The 14,620-nt window shown below is 38.2% G+C and overlaps 1 protein-coding gene across 2 annotated transcripts in view; it reads left to right on the forward strand.

The window, feature by feature from the left end:
- The window catches only part of CORIN (corin, serine peptidase), a 132,883-nt gene that overhangs the window by 2,776 nt on the left and 115,487 nt on the right, over positions 1-14,620 (forward strand). For both annotated transcript variants that reach the window (XM_035325028.1, XM_035325029.1), the window contains exon 2: positions 13,504-13,648. In XM_035325028.1, coding sequence (XP_035180919.1) covers positions 13,504-13,648 — 145 coding nt within the window. The remainder of the gene's footprint in view (positions 1-13,503; positions 13,649-14,620) is intronic.

Genomic DNA, 14,620 nt, shown 5'->3' on the forward strand with positions numbered 1-14,620 from the left:
GGGGTTTGTCAGGGGTGGGTGTCAGGCCCCTTGGAGCAGGGCAGTCCTAGTCATGCACTTGCATACAGCCTAGGCCCTTCCCAATGTAACAGCTGGCCACCTCCCGATTTTTAACTGCCTTCAGGACAAAGCAGGGGCAGCCTGATTGCAATCTGCAATACTAATGTTTCTACTCTGTTCCAATTTCTTTTGCTACCAAAAAGAAATGGACCTCATAAATGACAGGCTGTGTAAGTACAATCTCCAGCACCATGGAAAAAAGGCTGATTATATCCCCTTGTGAAGTGACTGGTTGTCAGAGTAAGACACAGAAAGCTTAAATCCTCCTCAAAAAGGTCTTCACACACAGAATAGTTGCGGGTGGAGCAGGAGTTTCACCAAAGGCAGTGTCCAGACAAGCTCCAGCGTGACTACACTCATTCCCTACGTATTTTTAATTCCTAGTGAGGGTCATTTTTTTGTCACGTGAGGCTATGCCTGGAACTCCCCAGAGTCCAGGTCTGAATGCCAGGGCACAGCAGTCCTCCTCCACTCGCCAGTGTCTCTAACTGAGGGAATGAATAAAGGTGAGCTGTGTCCTCACCTCCCCATGGGCTGTGTGAGGAAAAATGGGAGAAGAGGGAAGGGCCTTGCCTAGGTGCTCTGCACCCTCAGTGCTCTGGCTGGCCTGTGCTGTGACCTCGTCCCAGGCCGTGTAGGGTGCCGGGCCCATGCCATGTAGGTGCTGGGTGACACGCCATACCATACCATGGTGCCTGGGGTTTCCCCTCGCCTGGCCATGACTCTCCCGGCTCGCAGCCCCAGGATGATTCCGATCGCATCCCTTCTCTCTGTCCCCCGCCCCTCTATAAATAACTCCTGCTGGGCTGACCTGCCAGATTACCCCAGCAGAGCGGATCCCCTGTCCCGGGCCGCCTGCAGTGGAAAGTCTGAATGCAAAAAATACCATAATAAAAATAGTGCAGCTGGGCAGCCTCGCCGGCAGGTCCTAGCGCCCAGTGACTCCCAGTGCCGCACTGACCCTCAGGCACCCTGCCTCTGCCCTGTGGGACATTGAGAACATTCCCCGCCTGCTTTAATAGACCTCATCTGTTTTATTTTTTAAATTTATTCTTTTTTCTCTGCCTCTTTTTTAACTGTCAGAGAGAAACATATTTAATTTCTGCTATTCTGTTGTGGAACAGCTAGTTCCCTTCCCAGCGATGCTTTTAATTTCAGCTTGTCTTTCTGATCAGCAAATGTGAAAGAAATAGAGATAATGGTTTAATATCCTAAATTTAAAAATAGTAATGAGACAACAATCGAGCAAGGACTTGCTGTTTCACAAAGAGGCAAGAATCTCGCTGCCTCTGAAGTACTGCATTAGGTTGCAGCTCATGTCTACCTTGAGCAGAAGACTTTCCCTGAAGGGATAGATTCTCCTCAGTTGTGCTTTGAAGCCACTGTAATCTAAAGAGATGCTTGTCATTATTTATTTATGCATATAATTAATATGGTTTTATTTCTGTTAGTTCTACATGCAAAGTCTGAATATTTGGAGGTTAAAAGCAGCAGCAGATACCAGGATGTGTTATTTGACCATTGCTGTGCCTTCTGCTTTGGAGTGACCATGTTGTGATCTCCTGGCCTACAGTGCCCACAGGAGCATGGTCTCCCTGGGAGACTGTACTGAGGTGGCCTGTGCTCACAGCCAGGCACCCAAAAAGCCACTTGCCTGCTGCATCCATCATCCAGTGAGAAGGGGGAGAAAATAGGAAGAACAAGAGTGAGAAAGCTCATGGTCAAGATAAAGACTGGGAGATCACTCACTGATTGCCGTTGTGGGCAAAACAGACTTGTGGAAATTAATTTATTATCAGTTTATATAAATAATTACTAGTTCAGATATTGGGAAACAGAAACAAACAAAAAAAAGATGCAAATGTTAAAACACTTAGAGAAAACACCTCTCCTCCCCCTTTCCCCATCTCACCTTCCCTCCAGACTCTTCTCCCCCCTTAGAACTGCTGCAGGTTTCACTCAGTCCATTCAGTGAGGCAGTGAGAGGTGCATGGGAGGTCTGCGATCATAACATGGTGGTTTCTCACTGCTGCTCCTTCCTTCCTACTCTTTCCCTTAGCTCCAGCACGTCTTCCACAGGCTTCAGTCCCTTCAGGAATATCTCTGCCATGGAGCACCTCAGCCTCCTCAGCCCTCGCTATTCACGCTGCTGCACCTCTCTTTTTGATGAGGTGGTGGCCACCTCATCTGTAACATCAGCTTGGGAAAGTATGTTCACTCAAAACTGACCAAAGTGGCAGCATTATTCCTTGGATGTCTCCTCCCCTGCCCATCTTCCCTGATCCTCAAATTAAGAAGGGATGAACTGAATCCAGCTGTCCATCAGTTCCTTTTCACCATCTGTGTCACTGCAGTGGAACTATTGCAGCTTCTGCTGCTTTGTGTATCGCACAGTTTATAATTTTCTCTTTATTAGTGTTAGTGATGTTGCCAGCATAAGGTAGTTTTCAGCCTGTTGTCATGTAATGAAAAGAGGCTGAAAAACAGACACTGCCAGAGCTATATTGGAGTGATGATGTTTATCTTTTGATGATTCAAGCCCTGCCCCTCTTCACAAAGAAAATGTTTCCCACAACAGTAAGCATTCTGTGGGATCCCAGTTTTTGCCTATGTGCTAAATATCTGCCTGTTGCCTTTTAAATTTTATTTATTTATTTATTTATTTTTTAAGAGAAGACACAAATTGAGGAAATTTTCAAATCTTTTCCTCATAGAAGGGTGCACAGTTCCTATAAACTTGTGGGAAAGAAGACTGTCGGGGTGCATCATTGTGGGTGCTCCTGCAAGCTATTGCTCTTTCTGGATTTCAAGGCTCACCTTTCCTCAGAAAAGAATAATTTTTTATATTGAACATTTAAATCATCTTCACCCAATCTTTAGAGGAAAGGAAGTGAATGTAGATACAAGTATCTTTCTTCAGGAATGCATCAGACTACATTTCTTTCAATTCATGTTTCACAGTTAAGAGAGAGTTCAAGCTTAATTCTCAGTGGATGGTGCTCTTGCTTTGGGACTGTCTGGTCAGTGATTATCAATGTGTTTTTCCCTTCCTGTATTCCTCAAAGCTGCAACACTCAGTTCTGCAATGTATAGGACCTAGTGTTTTAAAAGCTAATGTGCTAGAATTTTCCACATTTGATCTTTTTGATACCAAAGAGATTTAACTTAGCAATCATTTAATAGTAGTAGCAATTGCCCAAATTGGCATTGCTCTTCACCTCAGATTGCTCCTAGTTTCAAGTCAGCCTATACTGTAACTCCAATAATTCTGAAAGTTACTTGGAAGCATCTCAGACTCAGGCAGCATTTCTAGGAAGTAAGACTTTCATTTTTTCCCTTTTTGCCCCTGAATGAAGCAGTAAAAAAATAACACTCACTTGCTCCTTGCAGTTTTCTTCTCATTCGGCTTCAGAAAGCAAACAGGGCATTCTCCTGGAAATAAACCCACTGAGGAGCTTTGCATGCCAGGTCTCTCAGACCTGCAGCTCTGTATTCATGTAACGCGTGGTGTATATGTGTAATGTAGAGTGATATCTTCTCTGGAATTCCCTAGTCCAATGCTGTGACAAGGACAATTCTTCCATTGCTCCTGATTCCAGTGCCACACTTTTTGCAGGACAGATTATTTATTCTCTGTTAAAGTGGTCACAGAACCAGAACCAGTATGATGTGGAGATTATAGATGCAGAACACACTAGCATTTGCCAGGCTTTCCCCAGCATTTTTCCATTTTCAGGAAGAAACACAGCTGAGCCCACCTTCCCTTAGTAGCCTGTGCATTCTTCTTGTCACACCGTGCTGAGAGACAGGCACTGCTGGGAGACAGGTTACTGTTTGGAAGATGTTAGTTCTGTGCATGTATGAATACTGTATGGATGGATAATATATCTGAAAGAGTACTGGAAACTGTAGAGTACGTGAGTATGTAGTAATCTTTTTTTTTTTTTTTTTTTTTTTTTTTTCTTTTTTTTTTCCTTGCTAGTTGATTTGTGGCAACCGTATAGCAAAAGAATTCAGTAGTAAATGCCTTTTTTTCAAGCATAGGTGTGTTCCTGCTCAACCATTTTAAAGGTGTAAGTTTAAGTAATTCATACTGAATGCAGACAAGGCTGGAAAAGAAGTGTCAAATAATGGCTGAATGTGCTTAGAAGTTATTAACAATTCTCCTTTTCCTTACAAAGCAAGAATATGTGGAATAGTGTTGCTAGTGGCCTGGAAAGGCTAGGAACCCAGATGGTTTTGATTTGCTTTTTCCTCATCATAGATAGGATTATTATGTGACTCCTGTAGATTTCCAAAGAAAATGTGAATGGGAGGAAAAATGCTATGTATTCTAGGGATGACATTAAAACAAATAGTCCTAGCCATAAATACAGTAGAATGTTTCTCTTTTGACAAAATAATTCAGATCGTTATTGATTCAGTGACTTAGATGGAAGTTTTAATTCCATAAATCTTTTGCTTTTGATTTTGTATGAAAGTCATAGCCCAAAGCTTACACCAATGTAAGTGCCTTGTTAACCCACTTAATCCTGAGTTTTCAGTTTCAGTTTATTGTTTTGTAATTTAGACAATAGCAAATAGTTTTAATCCCTAGTCATTTCTTTGGTTATTTCTGTCAAGTTATCCTGGTAATGGATGGAAAACATCCTTCTCTTTCTGTATTTTCCCCATAATGAAGCAAAATGTTCAAAAGTGAACATGCTTCTGAACAAACTGGTACCCCATTGAAAATGACTGAGTCACCTCTACATTTATACATAATAGATTATCGACCTGTGAGACATTTTGTGATTCCATTTTCATCTTTGGGAAGAGGACAAATAAGTATCCAGCTACACTGAACAGATAAAGCTTTGCTTTAACTCTAAACCATGTTCTTCCTTTGATTACTGCTGGTGCTCTTATCCTTGGTCCAAGACTCAATATCTTTCTATTCACAATTTGGAAAAAAAGTCAGTAGTGTAAAGTTAACATTTCCCATTAAAATCTAAAATTTTAATTTATTCAAAACACAAGTTTATAATGTGAGAATAATTTATACATTTTAGAGAAAAAATGAAGAAATACATGGAACATAGACAAATGCTTTGAAGAAGATTCCTGCCATTTCTCTACCTTACACCCCAGCTTAGTGTCCAATTAAAATCACATCATTGAAAGCTTAAGTAGGTTAAGTAATTGTATAATGAGCAACGAGCATGGTAGATACATCGCATACTGGTCTCCTTCAAGTTCAGAAGTCTGAACCTACTGACTGGATATAAAAAAAAAATAAAAAGAGGTGTGTCCACTAATGAGGTCTAGTTGTTTTTTTGGGGATGGGGTTTCTGGTAGGTTTTCTATACAGGCAGTGATTAATCACTGAATGTGAGCCACGGGGCAGGCAGGGTTTCGTTTTGCCCCTTTCTAGTTTTCCAGGCTTGAAAACTGCTTTCCGGAGGAGGTATTCCTTTAACAGTGTCCCTCTACACCCTGATTTTTTTTTTTTTTTTTTTTTTTCCCCCCAGAAACTTTTTATTTGCACAATTTAGGTCATTCAGATTTTTTTTTCTTTTATTTTCTCATGGCTTCCATTTTTGCTTTCTGGTGCTAATGGCTCTTGTGCACCTGCTTATTGAATTCTCAGCAAAACAAGAACCTGAAAGCAGTATTGTCAGCTTCTCCACTGCCCATTGAATCGTGATTTTCAGCAAGGTTATGGCTTTCCATTGCTGCTCTACTTGCTTAGCAAGACACTATGCAGTGAACATGTGAGTATCCAGGAAGGCATTAAGGTGGTCTCTGTGTGTGTTCAGAAAAACAACATGCCATTGTTTAAACCTTCACATGGGTAATCTCTGCAAGCCCTAGGAACTTGAAAATGAATAAATCCCAAAGCATAAATTCTACATTAATTAAAGATTAGTTTTCCTGCTGCCTGCTGAGGTAGGCTGAATGGATATTCATGTTTTGGTATTGAGAAATACTAGATAATGCTAACCATACCCTGGTTCTTAAAATGAATGTCTTCCGCTTTAGTTTTTAGAAATCTTTGATATCTTCCATATGTTTACTGAATCTTGCTTTGGTTGTGTGGCATGGCAACATCACACATCTTTGCCACCAGCTGTTATTAATAAAGAAGTGAGAACTTGGAACTGTAGTTTGCTGTAAGCTCAGCTATTTCTTAATTTTAATATTCTTGAAAATTCAACAGTTCCATTGTAAACACAGGAAATATCCATTGTAGTTGCAAGTTTATATCAGTGAAATTTATAAACAATTGTAAGCATGTGCAGTATGTAAATATGTACCACAACGTGGAATCATTATTTGGCAGCACTTCTTTTGAAAATTGAAGCGATTCAAAGGCATTGCTATTGTAGAGGCGATACTACTGTTCTCCAGTAGTGATAAATACCCCTTAGTTTTCTTTCTTCTAATTCATATTTGAAGCAGGATCAGTACTGACTTTATGTGGTGGCTAAATGGTGTGTCTAATTTATGTTTTAAACGAGGCAGATGACAGTTATTGGTATCATGCTAGATATGTGGAATGAAAAAAATCCTGTCTTTTCCACCTCCTTTGCTTTCCATGAGAATGTGTAATCATGTGTAATCGAGAACCAAGGACAGTATTTTGCATGTGAATACTTTTCTGATTTCTAAATTACATCTTCCCAGGGAGATCAATTATATTATTTATTTAGATTTATTTCATTATCAAACAGGTGCTTTTTTTAAGTCCACTACGTTGCCCCTATAAAACACAGGAGCCTTGCTCTCCCCCCCCCCCCCCAAAAAAATAAAAATAATATATATATATATATATATATGAAGTGGGAATAAACTCCTCTGAGCTACAGCTCTCCTGGCTGTAGTGTTTATGTCTGAGTGACACACTATTTCCACCTCCATCAAAGCCTTCAGAAAGGGAAGAATGAGTGGTGCACCAGGAGCTAACTTTCTTTTAAAATGAACATGTTCTGTAAAACAGTAACTTGGACACCACTGGCAGCATGATGGTAATTGGTTTTCCTGGATAAAAACTCAGGTCTGGATCTGTGAGTGCCTGAGCTGGACAGTTCAAGCAAGGCAAAGGTGGGTTTGTCTAAGGAGCCTGCAGCCATGTTGTTTGCACTGCACTGCAGGCATACTACAAAGGAGAAGCTTGGCAGACACCAGTGCAGGGTCTCAAGCACACAGATACTGGAACACCATTGACATACTGGAATGTCACCTTGTCTTTTCTGAGCTTCTCATGCACATCTCCACAGATTTCCCAATACCCAAGTTGTCTCAGTGGCTGAAAAACTGCTGAAATTGTATGTCAGGAATTAAGAATCCCGAAGTCATGCTCCAGAGATGAAAGAAAAATACTACATTAATTTTGTTTATCAGTGACTTCTGGTGATGTCCAGTTTGGATTTTGACCATGCTGTCTCGTGCTGGATTAATAACAGCTTCAAAGGTCTCCTGAACAGCACAAGTGACCAGTTGTAGTCTGAAGTGCAAACTACCACCTTACTTCACACATTGTGTCTTCTGTAAGAGCCGTCTCAGACTCATGATCATCTCTCCTTACTTTAAGTGAAAATGTAAACTGGGGAGGGTAAAGGTACTTCAGGTTTTTGCTTCAGCCGAAAGAATCCAGCTGGACTTAGCATCTAGCATCGACTAAACATTTCTTTTGAAAGGATGTTCCCAGCTTTGTATGACAGCTCCTTTACTTAAATAGTCTGTCTTTCAGATTGGTGTGATGACTCAGTATGTTTATATTCCAGTGGCTAGCATAAGGGTAAGTCAGAGTATTTTATTTCAGGGATGGGAAAGGAGGCCTGATCATCTCAATGAACTCTGAATGAATTATGTTAGTAATTTGTAATTTGTCTGAGGATATGGCATTTCCTGGGAGAAGTTACAGGATTGCAGTGAACATGAACTACCAAAAAACCTGATGCAATTCATTGTGCAAATAACAATTCATGTGACAACAACATGCTTCTGATGTTTGCCGCTTTGCTGTATTAAAAAGATTTTTTTTTTTGTATGTTTCCTCTTTTTTCTTCCCTAAACCACACCATTTCCTTTTAGAATAACTATGGCACTTTTGTTCTTAAATCAGTGGTGTGCTCTCAAATCTGAGTATTGTGTTTGCAGACAAAGTTGCTTAATAGCCAGTTTCTGTTGTTTCCTTAATATCCATTCTTTAGTTGGTCCATTACAGCTTGGCTCTATGATTCCTCCAACATTTTCAATGGAAGATTATGCAAAACCAGTGACTTTTGTTCTCAGTGACTTTTTGCCCATTCCTGCTTTTAGCATATGACTTTTCCTCTTCCTTTGGGTGATTTATCTTACACTTTCTACTTGTTACATTGACCATTAAAGCATGGCATTACATTTTTTTTGGATGGAATAGTCAGCAAGTGTACTGCTGACTCCCAGACTTTCATGTAAACAGGACAGAACTGATACAGAAATGTAGAATACTTGCAGCTTCTGTTACTCACTCCCAGGCGTTTGAATATTGTTACTCAGGTAAAAGAGGATCTAAGAATGAGTAAGTTTAAATTTATTTTTTATATGCTATCATGTATTTAAACACTGACACTTCACATGTTCAGCTTTTGCTCCATGACAGTGAGAATTGGAACCATATTCCCTTTCACGGAAAGGAAAGCTGTCATCACTGACACATTCGTGTGAGTCCCATATCTAGAGCTTTAAGACGAGCATCATGAGAGTTGATAACATCACAAAAGGTGACAGCAGCGCACTGGAATAGGAACAATATCAAAGATATGTAAAGAACTGCAGATAGTTCATGTCTGGAAAATATGTTAGATTATGAAAACTATGTGCTATCCAGCTTGGCTGGATTCCCCAATGGCACTGTGACTTTTACAAAGCCACCTGTTTACTGTCCCCTAGTGACATTCTGCATGTCATGGTTTTACTCCCTTCTTGTCATCTTTCCACTGCTTTCCATTGTAAATACTGCGTAGTACTTTGGTGCATGGCTTGCTCAAGATATTTTGTTGTTTGTGACGCAGCAGTTGTCTTCCATGTTTCTTTGTAGAGACCCAGCCTGCTTTATCAGACAATACTGAACATAGCCTGTTAGCCCTAGTGATATTTCCTTACTGGGTGATCATTTGTTAGGTTTGTGATGAGAACAGCAGGACGTATTTTTGTCATACTCTTACACCACAATTAAGATTGTTTTATAAACTAATAGCTTAGATAATTTTGGGGTCTAAAAGGAAAATTGCATGCTACCATGGGCTTTTCATCCATAAATCTTAATATAATTTGTCATTTCTGGGCCTTAATATCACAGGCCATGTTATTGAAATGACACCCATAAGATTTTTTTTCCCCGTATCTTGCAGAAGACAAGCTATGAATTTTGGTCCAATGAATTGTTAGCTTTTCTGTAGTCAGACAGGACTGTTTTTATTTTTTATTTTTATTTTATTTTTTCCCATCTGTTTTTTGCCTCTGTGGATTCAGAAAATTAAGCATGAGCAGTCTGATACAGCAGTCCTAAATAAGAATAGGATTTTTTTTTTTTTTTTTTTTAAATCTGACCTGAAATTAGCCCAGAGTTATTTCATGGTGTATTTCCTTTATTAAATCAATACTTACAGAACAGCGTTTGGGTATTAAGTAGCAGTTAATAGTGTTTCACCAGAGACAGAATGTTTTGGCTCTCAGAATAAATTATCTGATCTTTTTAGGCACCGAGTATTCTGACTGTTTAATACAAAAACTGATTGTATTAAAAACAAATGACTTGTTGCCTCAAAAACCAGACACTGACCTTTCCTACCTACAGTGTACACAGCATTTAACTGAAAAAAAGTCTTTTTCAAATCAAGCTTTCTAACATCAGTGGTAGGAAGGGAGCTCATACCAGTATTCTTCAGGAACTGAGGAACTGTTTTGATCCAGTACTGTGCTAAATCTATTGTACGCTCAAACCTCTAGCATTTAGGATTGGTTTATTTCTGTCTGTCCTCAAGGATTCTGCTTCTAAGTCTTCTTGCCCTTCCTTTGGAAAGAGATAAAAATGTATATGTGGAAAATACTTCAGTTTTGTGTACTTAGAAAATGACTCAGAATATAGACTACTGAGGGAGTTAAAGGAGGCGTTTCTTTTCTTGGAGGCCTAAAGTGGGCCAAATGAATAAGCATGTAGCACAAAATGAATAAGCATGTTTCCTTCTACAGTCCCATTTTTCTCTGACAGTTCAGTTATTTATGACTGGTTTTGGATTCATAGCCCCTTAGGGATATTACTCTTTTGAAGTCTTTCTCAGCTGGGGATCACAAGTTTCAATTTTTTAACGAAATTAGAAGTGCGCCCTTCTTACTTCTTACTGATCTAAAAATGGGCTACCAGGAAGATACAAAGTGCTAGGCTAGAAGAACTGGGAGGACAAAGCATGTCCAAAGCTTTTGCAGATGCCATTGGCATACTATAGCACTTAAAAGTGATGCATGTATTCTTTGTGTATTGTAATATTTGTTGGCAAGAGGAAAAGAAACCGTATCAGGCAATAGGTAAAAGTTGGTATAATGTATTTATATTTATATCTAGGACTCTTCATTTAATTCTCATTGATGACATAGGAGTCATTAACATTTTTTTTTTTTTTTTTCATATTCACCACAGAAATTGATGGAAAAAAAACTCATATAGATGTTCAAGTGATGGAAAATTAGCAGTTATTAAGTCTATGCTATTAAGGCTTGCTGTTAAGACTATTTATTAAGTCACCAATGATGATTTTAAATAGGTTTAGTGTTTTTCATGATATCTCTTCCTGTAGAAGGGAAAAATACGACATGCTGTTTAGTTGTCTGTAAATATTTACTTTGCTGTTATACAAAACAAGCAATTCAGGGTGTTTAGAGAAGGATGTCTTTCCCAATCTAACATTCTTTTCTTGAGCAGTCACTGAAAGCAAATTTGGATACAACAGACTCCTTTTCAATCTTTGGTAGTAAGTTGCCAATGCAAAGATTGGGATATTTTTTGTTACTTTTAGGTGTTGATAAGAAAGAAAATATTTGAGGTCCTCCTTTAGTATTGGATTGGATTAAACATTGGATTAAAATATCCACAATGCCAACAGACTTAAAAGAAATTCCCCACAGAAACATGAATGTAAAAGCAAGGTATTTCAGAAGCTTACTGGTTGGTGTAGTGATGGTCCTGCTCCCCATTTCCTGGTGCAGCAGAACCATGCTTTTTCACAGAATATCACGACTTCGAGAGATAGTGTGCTCTGATTCATGAAGAGTCTATGTTCAGATGATTGTGGTAATCTACTGAGTTGTAGATCTAATTTTTGGGCTGAACATGGGATTGAACTCAACAGCAACATTTCCTGAGGGAGCATGGTGTAACCACTGTACTGTCAGAAAAGGCAATTTAGTGTCATTTTCTCTCTCTTTTTTTTTTTTTTTTTTTTTTTGGCTGTGCTTTCAAAAGTAGTTGAAGTTAGAGCAGCTGTGTTTTGGGAGAGCTGTGTTCATAACAGAGCTGTGTTATTCCTGTGCTACCTGCACTCAGACCTCCCAAAGGGATCTAATATAGGCTGAGCAAACCAAGGTTATGGGATTCAGTGAAGGTGGCTGCTAAGCTGCTATGCTCCAACATGACCAGAAGCAAAACTTGAGGCAGACTTTGGAGACTTTGAAGACTTTAATATGAAAATGTAAGCAAGTGAAACAAGTGTGGACTTCAAGATGTCATGTAGTCAAGCAAGGATTTTCTGTTACTTGGAGTTAGGTTACTGAAACTCACTCAATTGTGTGTGTGTGTGTGTGTGTGCACCTGGGTATTTGAAATGTTAGTTGCAAGTAAAGGTAGAAAATTAGCTGAGATATCTCAAAATCTTGAATTGTAGCATTTGTCACTTCTGAATGTGTGAAGAAAAAACACTTGTGACAACCAATTGGCTTCCCCAGCATTCTTTGTATTTTGCTTATGGTGGAGAATGATGCTGATCTGATTACAGACCTTGCCAACTCACCCAGGCTGCACCTTATGAGCAGACAGAACAACTCTGAGCTGGCTGTTTAAGATGTTCAGAGAATGCTACCATCTTTAGGCTGACCATCAGTTTACATCTTGCTCACTAGACAAGCCCAGTAGTAGGCTGGGCAGCGCTGAGACTGAATTGCCGTAATAGAAGGCACAGGGGTTATCAAGTGAAATACTGCTCATATCTCACACCATGCTGGCACCATACCTGTTTTCAGTGCTACCTGGTCTTTAAGCAGTGTAAATTTTCACAGTCAAGGGAGTAAAATGAGTAGTGAGATTAGGCAGGAATAAACCTAGCTTCTAGTTCCTTAAGAAGTAGTCCAGTTTTCATTCATGCTAGTCACTCTGGTAACCTGTTCCTCACAGAAAAGCACATAGAACAGAACCGGTCAAAGGGTTAACATGCAGAGACAGGCATTTACGAGATTACTGGAATATGTGATAGATAACCTCCTCTTGATGTTCTTTGGAAAGAGTCTGTCAGCGTGATGGATGCATTTACACTCTTGTGTCCTGTCCCGATCAACTTCAGTGTGATTGATTTTCCTGACAAAGAGGCTAAACTGTTATTTGTAGGCTTTAACTCACAAACCATCCTTTTGGAAGACTTCGTTCAGAGTTAATTGTTCTATTTCACCTTATTATAGGGAAAATTTTTAAATTATTTTTAGTTAATTTTGATTTAAAAATATTTAAAATGACTTTTTCTCAAGACTACTGTATATATTTTAAATATTATATATATAGCTGTTTAGCCTTTGGCAGATGTTTGTGCAGCACAGCTGAAATCAGAAAATTATTTTTCTTTATTATTCCATATTCCATTTGTAGAACAGAAAAATTCTACTTGTAAACACCACTGAATAAGTTATAGCTTTGTAAAGTACTTTGAAAATGAGCATTATTGCAAATAATGGAGTGCTCTTTACCACTGCTGTTGTCACTTAAAACAAAGGTTATAATAATTTCTTGATTCCTTATCAAAAAAGAAAAAGAATGTGTAGCTTTTTGAATAATTGGTAACTTATTATTTTTAATTAGAAAATAAGATGTATTTAGCCTTAATAATTAAATGTATTATGTATTTTACATTTTTTTTTTTTTTTTTTTTCCAATGAAATGCCTACCCAACTTCTAGTTCATCAGGTAAAAGGTTTAGAAATTTCAACAAAATTTTAAGTTTGTGGATTTTGGGTGAACTAAAATTAATGGTATGATTGCACTAGGCTGTCCACCAAAAAGGAAGATTATATACGGCTTTTCGGTAAGAATCTAAAAACAATTTGTAGCATACATTTAAATAATCTAGCTGTTTTGTGAAATGGGTGGGACTGTCCTTGCAAACATAGGAGTTACTAACTGACACTGGAATGATAAAACTGTGCTTTTTTGTTTTTCAGGTCTTAGGAGCAGATGAGGATAATATGGGGAACGGTTGCTCTCAAAAACTGGCTTCTGCCAAATTCCTTCGTCTTTTGCTCCTAATACTGATTCCGTGCATCTGTGCCCTTATCCTTTTGCTGGTTATTCTGCTTACCTTTGTAGGTGAGTGCTAACAGAGTAAATTGGCCTGTTTTCAATTAATGCATTTCTATCTCAATTTTAGTCTCCTTTTCAAGTGCTAATGTGGACATTAAAGATGTATCTTAGCACATCTACCTAACAAACTAAACCACCTAGTGAAATAATGTTTGTTTCAGAGAAATAAATATGATATTTGTAATAAATATATTTATGTAAAAATGTATTTATGTAACAATTCTTTTTCTGAATTTCTGAAGGTATATTTTTGATGATCTGACTACCTTGAATAGATAGCATGTAGATGGTTTTCAGCAGTTGTTTTACAACTATAAAATATATTTATGTTAGACATTTAGATAACTGTCAGTGGAATGGAATACTTGTACCTTTATGTCACACATTGATGTGTAAATCTGTTTTTTATTTTCAGGTGAAGGTTAATTTATAAGTATCCACAAATCTTTCTGAACAGTCTACAAAATATTACTGTTCAACTAAGGAAAATACGTTTCTTTCTACTAAGTATGAAATATATATCAGTGCAAAACCCCAAGTATGCTTTGTGGAAACTTGTTGCAGAAATATTAGAATTTGCAATGGTTTAGTCTGTTAACTCTGTGTCTGTTACAGAATTATCGAGCTAATAATTTATTACCAACAAAACTTTAAGAAGCCTTCCTTTTGTTGCCACTACAGAGAAGCTGACATGTCTTGTCATTAAATCGCCTCAACTAAAACATGAGAAAAACAGTTACGCTGGGTTAAACCATTAATTTTTTTGAAAACAAAAGTAAAAAAAAAACAAACAAAAAAACAATTGTTTTGCTTTCAGTGCTGAGAGGCTGTGGCATTTTTACTTCAGTTTTTGGTAACAATTTTTACCACAATCTTTAACAATTGTGGTAATGTGTGAGTGTGTGTATATATATATATACATATAAATCACATATAAATCTATATTTCCCTTTAAAACCCCCAGCTTACATACCATAC

Source organism: Oxyura jamaicensis, chromosome 4 (genome assembly GCF_011077185.1).
Source record: "Oxyura jamaicensis isolate SHBP4307 breed ruddy duck chromosome 4, BPBGC_Ojam_1.0, whole genome shotgun sequence".
Taxonomy (NCBI): Eukaryota; Metazoa; Chordata; class Aves; order Anseriformes; family Anatidae; genus Oxyura; species Oxyura jamaicensis.